A 24,476-nucleotide genomic window follows, 5' to 3' on the forward strand; every position below is an offset into this window, starting at 1 on the left:
TTTTTTCCTAGTGCACCCAATAGACCAGAGGGATTGTATGGCAGTTGAACAGCCCTCAAAGAGTCCCTGTCTGCTATTTATGATAGATAAAAGCCATACTTGTTTACTTTCACTGTTAAGAGTATGTGGCCAGTAAAGTCCTTAACAGGGAAAATTTGACAGGTTCCACTCGTCCCAATAAAAGCAGTAGCTTCAAATCTCTAATTTCTTGGGCAGCAACTTGCACTTCAGCATTTGATATTTCCAAGGCTAATTAATGTCTATCTGTACTTCTTTACAGAATAGAGCCTTTTCAGAATAGAAAGGAAAGCTCTGAAGAGACCCCCAGATGATCTCTTAAACTATAAATTTTCTAGTGGTACTCATAAGTATTGGGTTTTAGAATGGCAATGAGAACCTAAGAAACAAGCTCTCTTAATGAGTCTTGTTTTTGAAAGGTGCTGCAGCTGCTGCTGCTAAGTCACTTCAGTCGTGTCTGACTCTGTGTGACCCCATAGACGGCAGCCCACCAGGCTCCTCCGTCCTGGGATTCTCCAGGCAAGAATACTGGGGTGGATTGCCATTTCCTTCTCCAATGCATGCATGCTAAGTCGCTTCAGTAATGCCCGACTCTGTGCGACCCCATGGAGAGCAGCCCACCAGGCTCCTCTGTCCACGGGACTCTCCAGGCAAGAATACTGGAGTGCGTTGCCATTTCCTTCTCCTTTTGAAAGGGAGGAGAAACCAAAATCTACTAAAGCTGATGTAGCTCTGACTCCTCCTGGAGTCCCCATTCTGTCATGCGATCTGCTTAATCTCAGTCTCAGAAACCTCCCACATAGTTTACACCATGAACTGGGATGTAGGCAGATTAAATCACCAGAACACCAAAGAGAAGATGAAGATGTAAAGAGATATAGATAGACATGAGTTTAGAAGACTCTCGGATTAAACTGTTAAAAATTGGGCTTCCCTTGTGGTTCAATGGTAAAGAATCCACCTGCCAATGCAGGAGACATGGGTTCCCCTGGTTCAGAAAGATCCCACATGCTATGGAGCAACTAAACCACATCTATTGAGTCCAAGCTCTAGAGCCTGGGAACTGCAACGGCTGAGCCCACATGCTGCAGCTACTGAAGCCGGTGTGCCCTGGAGTCCGCGCTCCACAAGACACTGCGCTCCACAAGACACCACAATGAGGAGCCCATGCACCGCAACAAAGAGTAGCCCCTGCTTGCCACAAGCCTGTGCAAAGCAATGAAGACCCAGTACAGCCGAAAATAAATAAATAAATAATATATATTTTAAAAAGCAAACAAAAAGCTGTTAAAAGCCTCTGATTTAGACAGGAATAAACCAGAATGATGGTCTCCAAAAGCTGTATACACTAGAAGAACCCCAAAGCACAGTAGGGTTAGAACTACTGGAATCAAATCTTGCAATTCTCTGCAACTTAAGTTAGACTCTCAAGTACTGCTTAAAAAAAAAAAAAAAGCATTCCTGTCTCCTTCAAAGCCATTTGGAAAAAAGTAGAAAGGTCACAATTTTCATCAAAGACTGCCTCTGTGGAGGGACTCTTTCACGAAGCTTCGGAATGTGGAGGGACTCTTTCAAGAAGCTTCTTTTCGAAGTCCACCCAAAGCCACCACTAAAGCCAGCTGAACCAGAGTCAGGTTGAACTCAAACCCTTCAACTCTCAGGACAACCTCCAGTGCCAGCATGTGACACCTTATCCATCCCAAAGTGAATTTCAGTTTAGATTTCCAATCTTTATACTGCTTACCTCTGGACTGGAAAACAACCACACCCATTCCCAAAAAAGCAAATTCTTCTGATAGCACATGCAGAAAAATCTGGAATTGGGAAGTGCTAGACCATTACCTTTTAAATTTTTTTCCCTTTTAAAGGCAAAAGTTAGACTGTTTTGAATATTATTTGAAAAGAACTATTTTCTGAAAGCAAAGAATGAGTGATGAGATTCATCCACGGGCCAAAGATATCCCTCTTTGCCCTTCCTTTCAAAGAGTGCCTCCTTATCACTTTACTTCCATCCAAATTAGGAAACAGATAGGCTTCTTTCTGGTCTCCCAGAAAAAAAGGTTTGCTCAGCTCCATTTCCTGTCAGATATCTGAACGATTCTGCTTTTCCCTGGGGCTCTGAGACACTTACAGAGCATCCTTGAGTTTCCAAAGTTATTCTGAGAATATTACACAAATAATTTGATGGTATTAGGACAATGGTTTAATAGTTGTGTGGTGACAGTTTGTTTTTATTTTGAAGTGGCACAAAAACATAGGTTAGTAACAGAAAAAGTTCCCTAAACGTTACAACAGTCACATGTTATATTATCCTGATTATCACCAGTCTTGGAAATAAGGTCCATTAATGTGCTGTGATCTTGCCTTTAGAAATATCAATGAACAGAGTAAAGAAAGCAATAGCTTCTAATGTTTCTCTGCCCACTTGAGAGAAAAATGAATTTGCGGTTGTAGCCCTCAGATTAAGCCAGGACCTGACCCATCCAAATGAAAGGGTATTAAAGGGGCAGTGGGCAGACTGCAAGGCCACTGAGAAACAAGAGGCAGAGTGTGTCTAGGGATACCTTTTGCTATGATGAGGAGATGGCTTTGCTAAGTCTGGTTCAAGAACTGGAGGCACCAGATACTTGTAAACACTTTCTTAAATGAAAGCAAAAAGATTCATTCAACAACAAATATTTATTAAATACTCATTGTGTGCCAGGCATTGTTCCAGGCACTGGGGGATAAGTCAGTGAAGGGGGGGGGGGGGGAAACTAAGACAAAAATGGTTGCCCTTTTGAAGTCTGCGTTCCAATCGGGAGGTGGTGGGTGGGGGTGGGGTGGGAGGGGGAGAGGCGAAAATGAATTAAGTACAATAAATAGTATTTAAAATGGATAAGTGCTCTGGGGGTGGGGAGAGAACAAGGGTAAAGGGGATCAAGAATACTGGGAGTAGAGTGAGGTGGCCTTATCAGAAAGGCCCTATTTTACCAAAGGCCTGAAGGAGGCAATGAGTCATGCAGATATGGCAACTGGGAGAAGGAACATCCCACACGTGGGAAACAGCCAATTCCAAGGCCTCCAGGTGGCAGCATACCGGTCAGTCTGAGGATCCAGGAGGAAGCCAATGTGGAGTGAGGGGAGGAGTAGCAGATGAAGTCAATGAGGTAGAGGGGAGGGGGAAGACATGGCTGGATAAGACAGGGACTTGGAGACCACTGTTAGGACTTGGAATTTTCTGCTTGGAAAGAATACCAATGCAAGCTCATCTACACTAGTGATGTAAACATGTGTCTAACAGGGCACTGGTACAGCAAGAATTAAGCAACCGTTACAACTCTGCTAGGACCTGTGGAGAGGGTCACTGGCAGCTGCGTGCCTCATAGGGACCACGGGGTCAAGGGAAAATGATACTAAGATATACGGCATCTGTTCCTGCTCCAGGCATTATTAGTTTTACATGTTAAGCAAAATCAGAAAACTCACAGCAAAGGTAATTTGATGTCTTTTCTGTCAATACAGAACCCACCTGCCATGCTATACTAATCAATTTGGTTACCACCCAGAAACCTTTATCACACGCTCCAGGTGTCCTCCTCCTCCAGCAGCCTTCAAGAGAATTACTCTCTACAGTTTCAGCTGTCAGAAACAGCCAAAAATATTTTCAGAGGCCTTTCAGTCTTTCCAACAGGTAAGTTCCCCAAACCCAAGGTCTTACCTTAAACAGGTTCTGCCCAACCCACACAGACTCTAACCCTAAAAGCATGACCTCTTTTATCTTTTAGCCTTTATTAATAGCTCTGTGTACCTTGCTATGACGGGCTGACGTGCCCATGACTGCAGCTGTTGCACTGCTGAATACTATTTACCATTAAGCACCATGATCTGTTTGCTACGCAGGGCTTACTGTTAAAACTTTAAAATACATTTTGTACATACTGTACTGAACCACAAAATGGTCAAGAAAGGACTAATAAACTATCAGTTAAAATTATTAGATATTCCACACCCCAGTTGGTATGTCACGGGACTGAAGACACAAAGAAAACTCTCATTCCTTTAGTAATAAGAGCGAATGAACATTATTTTATTTATTTATTTTTAAATAAAAAGTTTTACTGGAGAAAAATAGAACCACCACGTACACAGGGAAAAGAGCACAAAAATTCAACTGATAAAGAACTGAAAGTCACAACTACCCAATGTTGTTTGTGATTACTTTTCAATTTCTTAAATGGCTTCCCTCAATTTTTTAAAGTCTTGCCAATTTTTTTCAGCTGAAATAGCATCAAGTTTTCAAAAAATTAAGAGCCTCAGCGAAGGGACCAGCTTTTAAGATAACAAAGGTGACACCAAGAGTCTCATAATAGGACCAATTCTACCCCAAAATTCCTGAAGCACGTAACTACTGAGTCTGGTAGAACAGTAGCTCAGAGACCATCAGGGATTAGTTAGAACACTGACTCAGACGGGCCAGTATGCAGACAGGGTGAGCAAAAAAGCTGCATTTCCCTGTCAGATGAGTTCACGTAAGAAAACCAAGGAGGTGCTAAGAAAATACAGGCAATGGCTGCTCAAAATAATTAAGAAGGCATTCTAAATACCACATATTATTAGACAACAGTGTGTAAAGTGATGTAATTAGAAAACCGGCAACTTAAAAAAAAATATGATCACAGGTCTTTGAGAACTCAAGAAATCAATAGCAAACACAAGAGCTGAAAGTCTTCTCAGCTGAGGGTTGAAAATGAAAGTGAAGTCGCTCAGCCGTATCCGACTCTTTGCGACCCCGTGGACTATAGCCCACCAGGCTCTTCCGTCCATGGGATTCTTCAGGCAAGAATACTGGAGTGGGTTGCCATTTCCTTCTCCATGAACATTATTTAAAAATTCTGAGATGAAACTGATCTAGAATCTAATCTAGGTTCTAGCAAGTTAGAAATCAAGAGGGTTCACAGGTGTGCCTATGTACTGCCTGCCCTATTATTTAACCTCAGCACAGACAAAAAGCAGGCAGAGGTGGCTGTCAGGTGACTGGGCACATGGGTAGGCCACTGTGCAGGGAATCAGGTCATATACGGAAGGGGCAGAAACCACTGTCAGAAACACAGCATGAGCTTGAGCTATGGATTTGAGAAGTTTTGTGCTTTCATATTTGGAGACTCTGCCTTCTAACTCCTTCAGTGGAATGTTGCCACTAAGCCCAAGACCAAATTCACACACTTTTCAAAACAATTAAATGATGTTTTCCTTTGTCTCCAGTGTAACTGAGTCTAAGCACATTTACTAGTGTCTCCACATTTTTTTCCCATTAAAATTAAAATAATAAAACTGACATTTATTTGCAGAACACAAAAGTCCTTCCACAAACTTAGGCTCTCCTGAAGTAGAATAAAAGGGAAAATGAATTCAGACTGGGTATATTTTCATTATAGGTCCACCTGACTGATTTTCAGGCCTTGTGAACCTTGATTCAGAGAGAAACTTATTGTATAAAACCTGATCTCAGTACCATGAAACCTATGTATAACCTCACACCACAAAATTGTGAATAAAAGAAACTCTTTTCCAATCTCACTGAACATGACGCCACAGCAGAGTATTAAGAGAGCTAAACATGAATGAGGGCAAGATATGGCTCTCAAGTGGGCTTCAGTCCAGTTTAGGAAAAGCCCAGGGTGTCTCCTTTAATTCAAACCTATAATGTCCCCTAAGGCTTTGTGCAAAAATTACGAGCCACAACGAGAACCTAAGGACTAGAAAGAGGTACCTACTTTTTATTCAGAATTTGAAGTCCTCTACTGCATAAAGATCTATTTTCCAATCTTTTATCTGACTAGAAATACAAAACTAACTCAATTTTTATCAACTCTTGACTTACTAACATCATATAAAGATGGTTGAAATTTTAATAGACGAACACCCACAAATCACTTCTATCACCCTGCAGAACTATGTGAAATTTAGTATCATTTGGCCAAGCACGGGCTTCTATTACTTGGGTAATCATCTCATAGGCTCTTTTTAATGACAACTAGTTCTCAAGCTCGGGTGTTTTAGGAACTGAATTCTGGGTTTTAGGAACAACTGTCTCCTACCATTGAAGTCAGATTTATAATTTGCTAGACCATGTCAGCCTATCAGGATACAGGATTTTTATCTACTGCTTATGTGTGGTTATTCAAGCAAGGCAGTTGCTACTGACAAACGTATTCATAGAAGAGGGTACCAGAAGCCAGTAGTTGAGTTCCAGTTACAGGAAGACAAAAGGTGTTGTCTAGCAGAATCTTGATTATCTTGACAAAAAGGATAAGGAGGTTCTCTACAAGGACAACTGAGTGAAAAAGGAACATCTAGTATATAAGATACTCTACTCCTCAGATGAGATTAAAGGACACATTTATAGTACTGATGTGACATGAAAAATAAATCAAAATTGAAACAGCAATCATGAAAAGCAATTTTCTCTTTTCTCTTCTTTGGTGGTGAAATATTTTTATCTTTCATAACCAAGATCTTTCATAACCACTTCCTACAGGTTGTTAACGGAATATTTCAGATTCTGTCCTGTCTACAGGGGTTATTTTCAGCACTGGATCTATCTGTGACCTGGGAATCTCTTATAGTTTTCCTAAGATCCACCACTTCAAGGACTCAATATCTAGTCAAGCAGCATGTGGTCCCATAAAAGCAACCACAGTGCGCAGTCCTCAGCTGTGGAGCCTGGAAGACCAAAGGAGGCTTTAATACTGAACTTGTTTGGCTTGCACAAGAGTCAAGAAAAGTCAGTAAATGCCAAGCTGGTTTGCTTCCTTTGATGGAAGCTGCTTAAAAGGTCTTCCGTCTGGAAGCATTTACCAGTTTTTCTGGTACAATAGCTACAGCTGTGGGCCTTCTGAGTGTGAATGGACATATGTAAGACATGAAATATCAGGGACAGGCACCATCTGCAACTGATTGTCTCATAGGCTGGGACTGCAATGTGGGAGTAGCAAGGGACAGAATTTTCTCAGGGCCATACACTACCAAAAAAAACAAAACAAAACACCCCCCTCCCCAAAAAAAAACCCTTTTGGTTAACAAAGATCTTAAAGACATGAATAAATGGGGTTGTAAGATTGTGTCCTTTGCAGCTAGCATCCTTAGCACTTCCTGCCCTAATCATTCAAAGGTTAAATGAAGAGAGTTGATGACTCTTGCCTTGCTTTAGAAGGGACATTCAAATAAAAAACTGAGACATTATTTCTTTTCTGTAAATAATATCCATCCTCTTATTAAACAACATGTAAGTGGGGTTTAAAGAGGATACAAAGATAGATAATAAAAAACCATACACACTAAAGGATCAATTATTTATCTACAGGTTAACCTCTAACCACAAAGAAGTACAGAAGGAACGAAAGAAGGATTTTTATGAAGGTGTCATGAGAGTTTCAGGTAAAGACAGTAGATTTAAAATCACATTTAAATTTTCTTTCTCCTGGAAGAATTCGGCCATAATTAAAAGGAAAAAAGAATTAAGGGTATAAGTTTACAAAGATGGGAAAGAAAAACACACAGTGGCAACAAAATCTTGGTAACAATCTTGGTAACTGTAAAACAAATCCTGTTAGCAATAACACTGCACAATTCTCAAAGTCTTGGTACTGGTAGCACCTCTGGAATAGTATGAAGGGGAAATGATGGAGGGGACATTAAAATAAAGAGGATGAAGAAACCGAGTTCGAGATGCCCACACCACCCTGAGCTACCCCAGCCCTTCAATAAAACTAAGAGACTGATTCTTTCAGAGCAGACAAGATAGTACTTTGAAGGGAATGCTAGGCACGGCTGAGGGGTGGTGGAGTAAGGGAATTTATGCATACTGAGTACTGAGACTCTCCAGTCCTCTTTCCCAGTTTAGCTCCCAGGAGGCTGGTAGAAAGCCTTTCAATTCTAAACAGGAGAGTCAAGGGTAACTTTTGGAAGAATTAAACCAGCTCCCAAAAGAAAGACACGAAAGTACTGACACAGAAGATTCCAGATGAGTTCAGTGATGGGTGGGTGGAGGTCCTACCCTGTGTCTTACGGTTTAGAGGGCCACACTCTGACCTTTCTCTGGCCTCCTCAGAACGCCTCTATAGAAGAATCCATATGGCCAAAGAGACATGCCCAGGTAGGAAACATAGAATTTCCTAACTAAAAAGCCCTAACACTGTTTCCAGGTCCTGTCTGAGATACTTCTACTGGTCACTTTTTCTGAGGGTCAGTAAACATATCCTCAGGCCCAAGGGATGGCCGAAGGGTGGAAGTGGAATAGAAGAAGAGAAGGCTGTGAAACACGGTTCTCCAGTTGTACTCCTGAGTGAACAGAGGTGGAATTTTAGCAAAGCACCAAATGGAAATCCTAGAATCAAAAAGTACAGTATCTGAAATGAAAGCTACACTGGACAGATAAACCAGAATGTCGTAGCCTATAAAAGAAAAGAGTCTGTACACCTGAAGACAGATCAATAGGAATTACCCATTCTGAAGAACAGAAAGAAAGAAAACAAGAACTGAAAACCAGCCTTAGGGGCTGAAGGGACAATCCAGCAGTCACACGTGACAGTGGCGTGTGTACGCTCAGTCGTGTCTGACGCTTTGCAACCCCACGGATTGCAGCCTGTCAAACTCCTCGGTCCATGCAGTTTTTCAGGCAAGAAATACTGCAGTGGGTTGCCATTTTCCTTCTCCAGGGGATCCGCCGACCCAGGGATCAAACCCACATCTCTACTGCTCCTGCACAGGCAGGTAGATTCTTTACCACTTGGGCCACCTTAGAAGTGGAATTCTGAAGGAAGGGGAGTGAGATACTGGGACTGATAAAAAATCAAAGAAATAATTAAAAAAAAAAAACAAACCCAAAAACGACTTTCCTAAATTTGGGAGAAGCTATCAATTTACAGATCCAAGTTCAGTGAATCTGAAGTCAGATAAATGTAATGAAAACATCAAGGTACATAACAGTCTTAAGCTGCTGAAAACCAAACCTAACAATGAAGGAGCCCATAGATGAGCACTGCCCAACAGAACTTCCCATAATGACAGAAATGTTCTACTTCTGCACTGGCCAATTCAGTAACCACCAGCCATGTGAACATTCGAATGTGGCTAATGCAACAGAGGAAATCAACTTTTTACTTTACTTGATTTTAATTAATTTCCATTTAGATAGCTGCATGTGGCTAAGGGTTATTTTATTGAACAGGGTAGTTAAGGAGCCTTATGAGGTATCAACCCATCATTAATATGTGCACTTTACTGACTCAAACAAACAATAATAAATAAATAAAAATAAAATTTAAGACATGGAGATAATCAGAAACTTGAGCACTGACCGGATATCTGATGTTGAGGAATTCTTGTTAATTTTTTAATGAGCACAATAGTTACTGTGGTTATGTTTTTAAAAAGAAACCATCTGTTTTAAATATATACATTACCCAAAAAAAAAATAAATAAATAAAATAAATATATACATTGAAATATTTACAGAGGAAATGATATGTCTAAGATTTGCTTCAAAATAATATAGGGCAGGGCTATGCACAGAGAGCACGATGAAATGCTACTAACTCTGGATTGATTAATTATTGAAGCTGAGGGATGAGCACATGGGACTCATCATGTAATTGCTTACTTTCGTACAGTTAAAATTTTTTTCATAAAAAGTTTTTAGAAAATAGAGCAAAAAGAAGGACTTCCCTGGTGGTCCAGTGGTTAAGACTGCACATCCACTGCAGGGGGTACAGGTTCAATCCCTGGTCAGGGAACTAAGAGCCTGCATGTCACGTGGTTATGGCAAAAAAAAAAAAGCAGAGCAGAAGGAGATGGAAAATAGGACAAAAAGCAGAAGACTGGTCCAGGAAAGTCAGCACTCAAAGAGCAAGACTTCCAATAAGAGAGACAAAGAAAATGAAAGGAGATCTATAAAAAAGGAAAATTCCCAGAATTGAAGGATAGAAGTTTCTACATTGAAAGAGCACAATAAGGACCTAGCGCAGTGGGTGAAAAGAGACACAAACCAAGGCATATCACTGTGAAGTTTCAGAAGAGGGAAAAACAAGGATTGTACAAGCTTTCATTCAGAGAGAACACGGCACAGAAAAGGATCAAGAATCAGAATGACTTCAGACTAGGAGGAAAACTATTTCTAATCTAGAAAAATATACAGAAACCATCATGTAAGTGTGAAGAAAAAGAAGTTCTAAAACATGTAAAGTCGCTACCTGTTTAAAACTTTACTCTACACACCTATCTAATACTTTGGCCACCTGATTTGAAGAACTGACTCGTTGAAAAGACCCGATGCTGGGAAAGACTGAAGGCGGGAGGACAAGGGGACAACAGAGGATGAGATGGCTGGATGGCATCACCAATGCAATGGACATGAGTCTGAGTAAACTCTGGGAGTTGGTGATGGACAGGGAGGCCTGGCGTGTTGCAGTCCATGGGGTCGCAAAGAGTCAGACATGACTGCGCGGCTGAACTGAACACCTATTTTTAGGAAGCTACTGGAGTATGTTCTTCATCAAAATGAAGGAGTAAATCAAGGAAAGGAAAATACAAGAGGAGACCCAACATAGAAAACAGATGAAGAGAATGAATCCTCAGGGCTATGATGAAGGGAGTTCATAGAATGACAGTTTCAGGTGTGGAAGAAAATCGTTCCAGATTAAAGCAGTCAAACGGCTCCCAAAGGAGACTTTAAGAGTGAAATCGGTAGGACTATTTTGAAGAGTTTGATCTCACTGGAATTTGGGAATGAATGGCAGTTAACACAAAAAATTAAGCAAATAAATAGAGACAAGTCTTAATGGGTAAATATCTAATTACTTATAAAAAGTTTTATGGAAAAAAAGAAATAACTTTTATGGAGAAAAATAATCACACTATATAGTTCAGCTCTGAGGAGTATATATAATCATAGTAACATGAACAATGAATACTAATTAAAGCAAATCCTAAGACAGTCCTATCAGGAAAATATGAGGATTGGGAATATATACACAGATAATGGCTGGAAGTGGGAAGAGAAGGCTGGGACTGGGTTTTTCTTAGTTAACTCTAGAACTAGTTAATTCTAAACTGTATATTCACAGACCTGATAAAATTAAAACTTCAAAGAAAGGAGTATCAACGTTCTCACAAAAAGTTCACAGCTTGGTGAAAAAGGAGGCCAAGCAAATGTGAGAACTCCACAGCATCCATACAAAGACTGGGATGAACATGTTATGTCACGATTCTATTGCACTTTTGAAGACAATGACCTGAAGAAGCAGTCACCTGCCAGGTGTCAAGTTTGAAGGAGTATACTGGGAAAATGTTTCTAAGCAACTAACACAGATGAAATAGATGAAGTGAAAAAAAATATAAAAAAACAGATGAAGTGAAAAGGATATCAAAGTCAGAGAAAGCTCTTTTAGACAAAATTCATTTAGACATTTGTTAAGGTTTTTGTTTTATTTAAATAGAGGAAATCAATTCTCTTTTTTTAAAGGAATATAATATGTTAAACTCAAGAGAAGCTCCCGGGTGGGCAAGCTAAACTTTGCTTTGTGTAATATTTATAAGTTGGATTCACAAAGGCTTTTGATAACCAACATTATTAGTACAGTAGATTTTCTAGGTTCAAATTTCTACTAGGTATTTAATGCTCTAAGGTATAATCTATTTTACATTTTAAGAGAGAACAGTGTCTTTTTTCCAATAGTGGTTCAAAAAGACCATAGGTCAATAAGTAGTTTGACAATGTTTTTATTTTTTATTTTATTTTTTTTCCTTTATTTTTATTAGTTGGAGGCTAATTACTTCACAACATTGCAGTGGGTTTTGTCATACATTGACATGAATCAGCCATGGAGTTAATAGTTAGACAATGTTTTTAATGAAAAGTTTTTGTAGTAAATGCTACATTACAGTTCTGGACGTTAGTTTGGTTTGTCTGTCCTATATATAGATATCAAATTAGCTGAAACAGCTAAAACTCGCATTGCTTCCCAAATTTCATTTCCTAAAACTCTTTCTTTTCTGATTTTATGGTCTGCAGTACTAGAAAAGTACTAATTTTTCCTGCATGAGCTCTTGAATTTAAACATATATATTCATAATGTTTAAATGCCAATCAATATTTACCTGGCTTTATCTGGATCTTTATGGTCGAAGCCTGTTTCAATAGGCTTAAGATCTGCGTTAAGATCTGACTCTTTTTATTCATACTGGGACAAGAGCAGAATAGAAGCTGAAAACTAAGGTAACCCACCATCTTCAGTTAATCATTAGTTTCACCTTCCACTAGCAGACATTAAATAGAACTGCTCTCGGGGGAAAAACTTCATCTCTTTCCAAGTTTTTGCTTATCTTCTCCATTGGGCAAAGCCAGTTAAATGAGAAAATAGCCATAATTATGACATCCCTGAAAGGAAAGAATCCATGAGAAAGCATGTAGAATCAGTAGTTGACTACAGATGGAAAATTTGTTTTTTCTAGAGAAGTTGAATTGCTTTATTACATTCTGCTTAGATGGAAAAATTTTAAGTTTTTTTTTAATGTCAGGTTTGTGAAAATGAAAACTTGCTAGTTCTAATGCGAGAGAAGGATTTGGACTAAGATTCACCTCTTTTATGAGGATTCCTGGGACTTCTCTGGTGGTTTAGTCATTAAGACTCTGGGCTTCCAATGCAAGAGACACCAGTTCAATCCTTGGTTGGGGAACTAAGATCCCACATGCCATATGCCAAACAAACAAAAAGATCAACTCATGTGAGGGTTCCCATCTGGAATGTTCATTTTACTGAATGTGAAATGGAAATGCAAATAGGGAAGTAAACTGACATTTATTCACTGTTCCCTTTTGGTTTTAAGAGGAGGAAATTTGCCCTGATTTCTGTGACCCAAATTCCTTTTCTTACTTCTAAAGTAAAGCATTCTCGCACCCATGCTGACTGACCTCAAATATTTGGCTTGAGGCTCTGTAAGCCAACAGGAGGTTAGATTTCCATGAAAAGAGAGCAGCTGTAAATCTGGGTTAGTTACTTACTTTAGGATTCTATGTTGGAAAAGCCCCTCAACACATTAGTCTCATCATAGCAGCACAGCCAATTCCTTCTGCACAGTAATCCTTATTCTGCTCTCCTAGACTGAGCCAAGTTATATTGTGACTCACTCATTGTCACTCTGTATCATCAAACCCTTTGCTGAAAAAGAAGCAGTCAACTACTGAGGCAGCAAGGTAATCAGTCAACTGGCAAGCAGGCCTGGTGTGCTGGTATTTAAACTATTTTGGAGAACATTAGTTTCAACTCTAGGTAATTTTATTGTTGATGTCTCACCATGAGTACTAGGATCCCACACTGGTATTTCCAAGACACTGAGCAATGGGATCCTACCTGTCTTGACCACAAAGTGGAAGGTTGCTATTTTTTGTTCATCATTTAAAGCATATTTTACAGTCTCATTCAGACTGTTCTCTCAAGTTCTTGGTAGAAGGGGATGCCCAATCCTCTTTGTTGAGTCTTATGTCAGTCATAGTACATCGTTCCCTTTTTCTTTTTTTGTTAAATTGTGAGCTCACTTTCAGTAGAGATTTTCTTTTCAGATGGGAGTCCTGATGGCCTTAAAGTTCAAAATTGTTGCAAAAGGGCCATTATTGCATTTGCTTCTGCCAGGTATCCTAGGCTCTATCAGTTCTGGTCCAATTTTACACTAATTTACTGGTTTGGAGAATTCTGTACCTACACAGTATAAATTCAGGCCCTGGATTTTCCACAAGAGGCCACCCAGAACCCTGGTCAGAGAGAACTTTCTCCCATCACTTGCCTCTATGGATATCTGTTTCTAGTTCCCCTTTCACTGAGGGATTTGCCCTTCCAGGGGTCAGCTTTATGCAAAGCTCAGTTACAGTTCCCCATCTCAGGTCAGCCCAAGGTGGTCTCTTCTGTCCTTGTGAGCATTAAAACCCTCAACTTCCAGGCTTCTATCTGTATTTTATCTCTTCAGGTTGCTGTGGCTTCAATTTACATGCTTACTACTCTGTCTTCATGTTGCTTAAACACCAGAAGGCTTATTTCAAAGAGAAATTCAAAGTGATGCAAATGAAATGAAACTCTAAGCTAGGACTTAAGCATTCTAAAAATTCAGTATTTTCAAGATGGAAAGGCTCTTGTAGACATGATAAAGTTCTGAGCTCCTCTAAGGCGATGTTACACTTAACCACATGCATATCATACAGATAACCCAACTATTTACAGCAGTGTGTTCAAACATGACTGCCACATAGCTTTCCTGAAATCTACTCTTACAAGGGCAAATTCCCTTTTATGAAAGTCTTAAGAAAAAAGTTTGTAAATAACACCTTGAAAAGTTTTTGTTTGCTGAGTTAAAAAAAATTAATAACTTTGTGTCAATGTATGACTTTTCTGTGTGCATGTTTTAACGAAAAATAAGTCTTCTCCTCAGAGTTATTTCAAACCCTATTCCATGACTAAATCTGATATGAGAGGAGTTGCTTTACATATAAATAAAATAAAACTGGCAAGATATCAACCTGTACACCCAGAGTGAAGTAAATGTCTAACCTGCAGGTTGTTCAGAGGCTCCATCTTCATGACGGGGCCCAAGGTGTTGAGGGGCAGGGAGACATCGATGCTCTGGTTTGGCATTAGCGGTGTATGGATGGCCAGAGGAGTGCTGGGAATGACACCAAAGCTAGGAGAGAAGGTGAAGAAATCCTAGAGGTTAATTAGGAGGCAGGATTTAGACCCATCTTTAGGTTTCAATGGCTTTTTACAAGGAAACATAATTTTTAACAAAATTAAATGGAAGGAACAGCAGGAGCTGAGGTGCCCAATTCTAATTTGCTGCAACACTGGTTACCACATAACCTCTGTTTTCCATGAAACAGATTAGAGGAACAAGAAACATTCAGCAGCAGAGAACTGGTTAGGTAATGGCCTGATGCTAAAGTTTTCTTATGTTTATCACGCCACTAGAGGGGCAGGTTTGATAAACATCTTTTTTTATACATCTGTCTTTAGATAATCCTTGGGAGAATACCCGCCCTGCAAAGTACACTACTACTATTTCACTAGCCTGATAACCTGCCCAATCAGCCCAGAGGATGATTTATGGTAACTCACTTTCTTTTTTCTTTATTTACTTACATAGGATACAATCATTGGGAAAAAGCCACTCTAAGTAAAGCAGAATTGACTGGCTTAAATATTCAAAACAACACCTCAAAGGACAAAAGACAGGCTGTAGACTCAAATCTGGCCACTTTCTTAGCCTAAGGCAAGCAGTGAGTAACCACCACAGTTAGACTTCTCACAGAAGCCTGCATGATAATAATATAAGAATAGTAAAGAGCTAGGAAAAGTCTGAGTTTGAAGTCACATAAAAACAAAAATGTATGAAGGAAGACTGAAAGGGAAAAGTTGGGCCACAGGTAAAACAAATGAACAACTTAATGATACAAATTTACATTGAATTTATGCTCTAATTAGCTTCAGGAAGAAAGATGAGATTATAATATAAAATAACTAGAGTTTTTTAGGCAGTATCAATTTCAAGAGTCACAGAACAGCAGGAGAAACATTTTCCTTTTCCTAGATAAACTATACTTTAGAGTCCCAAATGTAATAAATGATTTTGAGTAGACACATCAAATCATTTTGGTATTAACATCTATGGGTCAAAAACCATTCTGCCCTTTTGATCTTGCTCTCATGATTCATCTATGTGGAACACCATAGGGAATCTTAAAAAAAGGCTACCAGAACTAGTAAGTAAGTTTATTAAAGTTGCAAGATACAAGTTCAATATACAAAAATCAAATGTATTTCTATATACTAGCAACCGAAAGTTAAAACATGCTACTTACTATAACATCAAAACTATGAAACACTTAAATGCAACAAAAGATGTGTAAGATCTGTACATGAAAAATTATAAAATACTGTAGAGGGAAGTTAAAGATGTCCTACATAAATGGAGAGATATGCTATGCTGATGGATTAGAAGACTCAGTATTGTTTGTTGTCAGTTCTTCCCTAAACTGATCTATATATTCCCTATACTTTCCATCAAAATTCAAGCAGAAAAAAGACCTAGACTTGCCCAAAACAATTTCTGAAAAAGAATATAGTTGGAGGGTTTACACTATATGACTTCAAGATTTACTCCAGAAAAAGATTTGACTTTGACTCTTACTTTACACCATCCTAGGCTTCCCAGGTGGCGCTAATGGTAAAAAATCCACCTGCCAATTCAAGAGATGAGGATTTCTGGGTCGGGAAGATCCCTTGGAGGAGTGCATGGCAACCTACTCCAGTACTCTTGCCTGGAAAATTCCACAGACAGAGAAGCCTGGTGGGCTACAATCCATGGGGCCATGAAGAGTCGGACACAATTGGATATTGCACATTACACCATATTATCTCACCAAAATTATCTCAAAATGAATTATAAAGGTAAACATAAGAGCTTTATTGATTGCCATATCTATTAAATTTTTTAAAATTGTATTAATAACTGTGGGTCAGGCAAAGATTTGATAAACAGAAAACAAAAAGCAAAAGACTTATAAAGGAAAAAATTGTAAAATAAACTGTGTTTAAATAAAAAACCTGTTCCTTGAAAAACACTAAGAAAGTAAAAGTAAGCTACAGACTGGGAGAAAATATTTGCAAGGCATATCTGAAAAGTACTTATAGCCAGAAAATATAAAAAACTTTACTACTTCATAACAGGACAAACAATTTTTTTAAAAAAGAAAAAGGAATGATCTGAGCAGATACTTCACCAAAGAAGATATAAGATTAGTCAACAAGATTATGAAAAAAATGCTCAGTATTGTCAGTTAGTAGAGAGATATTACTATACATCTACAAGAATGGCTAGCATTGGTGAGAACATGGAACGGCGGGAACATCCATACTTACCATGTGACCCAGCAATACCACTGATAGGTATTTACCCAGAAAAAATGAAAACACAGTTCTACACAAAGACTTATATATGAATATTCATAGGCGCTTTAGCTATGAAAGAAAAAACTGGAAAAAACCCCCACTTCTACCAACTGGTGAAACTGTAAACAAATTGTGCTACAAGCATCACTGGGATACTACTCAACAATAAACAGACTGCTGAAACACCTCTAAGCACTATGCTAAGTGAAAAAAATCTAATGCAAAAGACTCCATATTATGTAATTTCATTTACAAAACATAATAGAGAAGGTATGATTATACTGGCAGAGACAGAGCTACAAAGAACAAGAGAAGAGACATCATAGTAAAAACAGTAAGAGACACAGAGAATAAAATAAGAAAAAGCAAATAAAATAAAACAGAAATGAAGAAAAAGATCACCACTACTCATGAAGCACTCCAGTCAGAAGATCAAGTCTAAATCTAATTAAGCCTATAGACCAATTTACAGATATAATCAGCAAAATCTAGACTGTGGGAAATTCTACAGATAAAAGATCTAATTTCTTCTACAAATAAATTTCAAGGAAGAGAGAGGAGGAAAAGTCTATAGGTTAAAAGAGACTTAAGACACGTATCAATTAATTGGTATATATGGGGACCAATGGGATCCTGTTCGGATAAAACAAGTTGTACAACACCAGGGAATTGCAATAATCTGCTAATGATGTTAAAGAACTTAATAATATTAATGATATTAAAGAATTTAATAATATTAAAGAATTTTTGAGTTTAATAATGGCGCTGTGGTTAATGGATTAAAAAAAAAGTCATGAGATACATATTCCAATATTTATAGATAAGAAAATATTAGAGAGAAAAATAGTACATATAACAGACAAAGTCAATAAATACAGAATTCTCCAAAGAAGAAAATCTAAACAATGGAACAGTACAAAAGGTTAAACACATAAACCCTGAAAACCTTCCAGAGATACAGGACTTCAAGGCACACACTGAAAGGGCACACCTCATTCCAGGAAACACTGATTAACACTGGTCAACACAGGGAGTATCCGAGAAAAATTACCGGACTTCAAAACTTTGGACAGCCAAACAGAATGATCAGATTACTTATAGATACAGGGAAAAACCATGCTGGCAATGAACTTCTCCTCAGGAATATTAAATGAGAAACAACTCTGAAGTAAAACGAAGAGCTTGAGTCAAGAATTTTCAAGCATATAAGTCATGATTTTGAGCATGTAAGAATTCAAGGATTGTTGAGGCCTTGTTGAGGAACCTACTAGAAGACATACAAGAAATGATCATGGAAATGTAAGTAAAAGGACTGGCAGCAAGCACAAACTCAAGACGAAACAAAGATGAGATAAAAGTGAAAGAATAAAATGTAGAAATGACAACTGACAAAAATGAGAGGAAAAGGAGACAAGCAGGTGGAAAGTAGAATAAGCTCTCATCTGTCATAACTCTCTTCCCTATTATGGCAGAGAATTCACTGCTAAAAGCAAACTGTCTGCCTATATATGATTATTCAGTTAACAGGCAGACTGTCTTCCATATTTTTTACAGCAGCCAAAGTCCATTATTTTTCTCACCAAAATGTGGGCTCTAGACACACACTGAAAGGGCACACCTTATTCCAGGAAAAAGTAACATTGGTCAACACTGGGAATATCCTAGAAAATCACTGGACTTGGACAGTCAAGCAAAAGTTTATACAGTCCACGGAATTCTCCAGGCCAGAATACTGGAGTGGGTAGCCTTTCGCTTCTCCAGGGGATCTTCCCATCCCAGGGATTGAACCCAGGTTTCCCACATGTCAGGAGGATTATTTACCAGCTGAGCCACCAGGGAAGTCCAAGTTACAAACATTGGGCACACATTTGAGACACGTGTTTGTTTCATCACTCTAGCTTTAGTACCCAGAAATGTCTGGCACTCAGATGCAAAACAATTATTAAACAATTATTATTAACTGTATAAATGGGTTTCAACTAAAAGTTTTTTTTGGTAAACTGTGTTAATAAAGACATACAAGTTCTAGAATCCTTTATGGCAGTAAGTCAGTCCTGGTTTCCTTATTCCATATGGACAACCTCCTCAGCAGAATTCCCTAGGGCCTCCAGAGTTAAAGCTGACCACTGAAGAGATATACAAGAGCCTTCGCTCAGTCTACATTGGGCATCCGCCAACACAAGAGTTTCTACCCACTGCTGAACGGAACACTCACTTGTTAGACACAAAGTACACGGCCGTCTCAGGATTGAGCTGGGGAACTCAGATTTCTTACCTATTCTTGTTAAACTGAATTGCAAAGTCCGTCATGTGCTGCAGAGCTTTGTTGGTGAAGTTCATTTCCATATAGATGTGCCCTTGGCGGTGAGTAAATGTTCCTGAAATCTCCAGGCCTTTAGCCTTTACTGCAGGCAGCCAGACCTAAAACACAGCATAAAGCCCAATGAAATCCGACAGGATTCATCTCACTGCTGTTTTTGAGTAAATAAAGAGGAAATTAAGATTTCACTTCGTTAGGCAATTAAGGTGCTAAAATAAGCTTCATTTACAGGAGTTTCCCCTTCCTCTTCTGAATTTCCTTTTGAGCATGCTATCAAGCAAGGCTGAGACTAGAAAGATATTAACGACACTAACCTAAATCAGAACTCTAAAAGGGTGCACTAAGATGCATGAAAACCAAGTCTGAGCAATGGCACTCTAGAATCCACATGCAATACCAATGGAAAAGGAGAGCAGAAGGAAAGTGAAGTAAAATGTTATGTCTTTTCCCCTCTGCTTTGAAATGATGTACAGTTCAAATCACTAGATTGATCACTAGATTGATTTCAGTGCTGACAACCAAGGCAATATTTCTAGAGAACAAAACCTAAACACTTAATATATTTAATTTTAAGTCTAACTATAAAAATGGCTAATAAGGGTGCTATAGTGCTTCATATTGCTAGGTTTGAGGCCACCATTCATCTTCCTTGTAAATTCTCTAGACTAAGGGCCCCAACCTTGGACTTATTATCAGTGGGAGTAATGCAAATGTTAAACGTTAAATAATTCAGGTCCTGTCCACGAAGAAAGTGTTGTGTTACTTACAGCCTTAGGAGCCACATATCCACCAGGTGCCATGCCTATCCCCGTGGAGAGTTCAAACAGGTCATTCAGACCACTGCTGACCACAGCAGGAGTAGGGGAGGGAGCAAAGGTTGCAGGCACTGATGACGGGATGAAGGACTGTCCCACCTGCAGGGAATGAAAGGGAAGGGGAGCACGGAGATCAGGAAGAACAGATTAACAGTCCTTAAAATGTTGCTATCTATTTTAATAGTTGTTGGTAAATCAATAAGAACACACCATAATTACAATATTCTTAGGAGTTTAATTCATATATTCTTTGTCCTTTAAATCATCATGGTTATTTTTTCATCATTGAAAAGATACACACACTCTTTAGAAGTTCTATCAAGAGGGAGTAATCAGCAGGATCAGGAACACAGTAACCCAAGGTTTTTTCTATTTGTTTCCAATTTTAGCTTCCATGATTCTGTGCAAAAGGCCTATAGTATCCCCAGGAAACTCTCCTGGGGGAGACGGATACTCATACTCCCCAATTCTTTTACGAGGAGAGTCTCACTTGGAGTCCAGCTGACTCTCAAGCTCTTTCTAGATGACAGAAGAGAATAAGGGTATTCTCTCGTCAAGATGGGAGGTTCCATTTCCTTTGGCTCTTTACCATCAGGAAGACAAAGAACTCTGTAGACACCAGAGCGCCAATCCCTAGAGACACCCCTACAGCACATGTGGCGTATGGTCCCGAAGATTCTAAGTAACCCTACACTACTGTCTACTCTTCTTAACACTGCTACAGAGGTTCTGGTGTGCAGGGCTAGACAGCAGTGGTGGCTGGTCTGAGAAGGTGCGCATAGCAAAGGCATCAAACAGGGGGCAGCGCGTCCCATGGTGAGAAAAACCGAGGGCACTTACTGCCGGACTTCCTCCAATGCCCCCGCCAAGGTCACTGCCAAGCTGAAAGAGAGAAAGGAGAGAGAGGAGAGAAAGGTAGAGTTCATTTAGCTAAGTACTAGATGCCCATACAGAATGTGCAAATTGCTCTACCAAGTTTGCGGGGAACACATGCTATTCAACTTGACTCCCAAAGGCTAAAGAAATTCTAGACTGCAAAGAAATACATCCTAGGGGAACTAAGTAGGGGACATGATGATGTGCGGGAGTTTTCAGAAAACTTGGAAAGAAGATGGAGCTGGGACACCTCAGGGATGTTTCAGATCCAATCTTTCCACTGGGGTACACAGACACAAACCCAAACAGCATTTAAAGAATTTACATATCCCAAGAAGCTCTATCTCCAGGTAGTAATGTTTTGGATACATCTTATTTTTTTAAAAGGAAATTTGAGGGGGAAAAAAGAAAATAAAAATGAAAATGTGCTTTGAACTACAAAACTTGCTGCCTCACTGAGAAAGTAGGGGCCAAACCAGTAGTGAACTGAGATTTCAAGCTCCAAAAATTACAGCTGGAACAAGAGGGATTTTCAGTTTAGAACTTTGCTAAGAAAGCAACAGCTGGGTTAGGAAGATATCCTACCTGGGGAGGAAGTGGGAAGGCTTGCCATTTTTCAACTCTCTCTCACAGCCAGTACAATTAAGGAGAAATGCTGTGATTTCTCTAAAGTAGATTATTTAAAAGGATGTTGGCTACTACAGAATTAGATTAACGTAATTAGCTTGGTGACAGGAAAATAATTCCACATGGTCTTAGCTCTGCCTCCCCCACCCCCAGGGCTCTGATATAATTCACCCTGAATTTCAGGACAAAAGTATTTAAAAGAACTGAAGCTGAAAACAGCTACCATGAAGAAACATAAAACACACATACATGCAACTAATGGTGCCATTGAAAAGGCAAACGCCACTTTTTTTTGTTACAATTTCACACTGCTGCTTCCCTAGTTCGCACTGTGTATCTAAAATTCATCTCTGAATTACCAAATGCCTTGTCTGCTTTACAAAACAGTTTCCTTTATTGTCACTTGGTGATAGAAACTTGGAGAGCTCGATGCTACGGATGTGTTTAAAAAAAACTGTACTATCTTCAGAATTTGAGAGAGAGGATTTATTATCTTCTCAGTGAAGAGATACTTGTCAAATCTCAAAAATAATATATATATTGAAAAATAATGGGATTTATGACAACATTCTGTTTCCAGCATGGCAGGAAAAAAAAAAAAAAACACCCACCCAGGCAGGTGCTGCCTAACTGGCACAAATAAGCTTGCTCTGCACTAAGCTACAGAGCACTCCAAACCTCAGAGTCAACACTTCCAAAATCTGGTTTCTGAAGACTATGTAATGGTTGGACCTGGGAGGAGAAATCACAGGCTCAGACAGATGAAAAGGGCACCACAACCAAGACTCTGAGTAACCGGAAACATGACAGCAAACAGAAAGGACACAGTACACCTGCCTCCTCCCTGTTTCCAGAACAGCACACCTCCGGAGCATTCGAGTCCTTTTATTCAAACACACACCTACATAACGTTTATTGGAGGAAAGGTACGACGGGGAATGTAAAGATGCCAGGTGATGAGGGGAATACATAGACGAACCAGATCCAGGCTTTGCAAACTAGCAGAAAAATAAAACACGAATGCAAAACCATACAGAACAGAACATGCTAACACAAAAAAAGCCAAGTTCTAGAGAGAAGAGCCTCCTTTTGGCTGAAGGATAATGAAAAGATGCTTGTGAAATTACAGAAAGCAAAAACGGGAGAGGTTATTTATTTCTCAGAATGAACAAAGGTTAAAAAGTAGGAATAAAAGCATGATCAAGAAGAATGAGCACTATAATTAGATTTGAGCACAGGGTAGATAGGTGTAAAAAAAAGAAAGAAGCCACAGAAAACAAATTTGCAAAAGCAAGCTGCTTATGGAGGTCTTTAGTTTTCAATTTCTCCTTATGAAACTTGGAGGCTTCTTAGATTAAGAGTCAAACTTTCTAAGAGTATTAATAACGATCTCAATTTCATTCTAATAACGATGGCTTTCACCCTTAAAGACAAAGTGGAATCAACCACCTTTGTGTGTACAGTGTGGGGAGTTGTTGTTCAGTTGCTAAGTCATGTCTGATTCTTTGTGATCCCATGGATTGTGGCACATCAGGGGAAGGGGACTTTTAAAACCACTAATGCCCAAGTCTCAGTTCTAGTCATAGTGATTTAATTGTTCTGAGGTGTAGCCTGGGCATCAGAATTTTAAAAAGTTGCCCTAGTGATTCCAATGTACAGACAAGGTTGAAAACCACTGCCTTAGAGAATTAACTATTATCTGGAGTCAGACAAGAGTTATCAGTTTAGAAATTACTTTGGAGCTATCTTCTAAATTGAAAAGGAAGCTAGAACTTGAGCAGAAAGAAAAGCCCTTTCTAAGGAAGGCAATGATGCAGAATGTCTCATTTGTCCCAGTGCTGGTTTTGATCTGGTTTTATGACTTTCTGATGGGCTTACACATTCTCCCCACAGCCATTATCTTCCCTTCTGGGCTATCTCACAACTCAAGTTTGAAAGAGATGGAATTCTTTATGGACCTAGTTGGGACTTGATGGCAAGAAAGAAAAAACACACTGGAAGAGAAACAGCAATATTATCAAAGATGCTAAATTCAATAAAAGGTATTGAGAAAAGGCACTCACTAGTGGTGTTATTTCCAAAGGAAAAAAGCCCATTTATAGCCCTTATTTTCCTAGATTTCATTCTTATTATATTTGAGCATTATATGAGTATTATCTTAGCTGGACAGGATCTAAATGTACGCCCCTCCCCACCCCCTCACCCACCATGCTGCTTGTCAATTTTATTCAAAACAATATGAGAAACTGAAAAGCAATTCTGACACTCCTCCATTTATGTTCAGCTGATCAGATACACCTGAGCTGCAACTCAGACTCAAGATCTCTGATCTTACAGAGACAGCATGCAAGGGGTATTAGAGACACATGGCCAGAAATAAAAAGGTTCACCTAACTGGGCTATGTCCACAGAGCACAAGTGAAGGACAATTTCAGTATGCTTTCTAACTGGCAAAACCCTAGCTTATTCAGACTTTATTTGGCAGCCTTCCTGACTGAAAAGTTTCTGAGAGAGGCTGTCATCTTCCTCTGAAAATATGACACAGGTGACAGCAGAGTGACAGACAAGAGTAATAGGGAGCTGTCATCAAGGACAGGAGCCAATTCCCCAGTGAGGGCCTCTCCTATCTACAGTGACAAGCAGGTTGAGGCAGATATTAATTGGGGGGTAGGTAGGGGTGGGGCAGGGAGGCTAGAAAGCCAAAGTAAACAAAGCAAAGTTGTTGTCATGTTAGCCTGAACCAGCCACTAATGTTTCAGTTCAGTTGCTGGTATTACCCTGAGTCAGACAAGATTCATCTGTTTGGTAATACTTTCTAATCAGGTCAGGTACAAAATCAATCAAACT

At 39.2% G+C, this 24,476-nt stretch overlaps 1 protein-coding gene across 4 annotated transcripts in view; it reads right to left on the minus strand.

Moving 5' to 3' along the window:
- Nucleotides 1–24,476, minus strand: part of AP2B1 (adaptor related protein complex 2 subunit beta 1) — a 109,283-nt gene that overhangs the window by 21,183 nt on the left and 63,624 nt on the right. For 3 of the 4 annotated variants that reach the window (XM_043903019.1, XM_043903020.1, XM_043903021.1), the window contains exons 15-18: nucleotides 20,967–21,008; nucleotides 20,079–20,225; nucleotides 19,267–19,412; nucleotides 14,598–14,727 (exon numbers count right to left, since the gene is read on the minus strand). In XM_043903019.1, coding sequence (XP_043758954.1) covers nucleotides 14,598–14,727; nucleotides 19,267–19,412; nucleotides 20,079–20,225; nucleotides 20,967–21,008 — 465 coding nt within the window. The remainder of the gene's footprint in view (nucleotides 1–14,597; nucleotides 14,728–19,266; nucleotides 19,413–20,078; nucleotides 20,226–20,966; nucleotides 21,009–24,476) is intronic. The other variant, XM_043903022.1, reaches the window with a different exon arrangement.

This window comes from Cervus elaphus, chromosome 5 (genome assembly GCF_910594005.1).
Source record: "Cervus elaphus chromosome 5, mCerEla1.1, whole genome shotgun sequence".
NCBI lineage: Eukaryota > Metazoa > Chordata > Mammalia > Artiodactyla > Cervidae > Cervus > Cervus elaphus.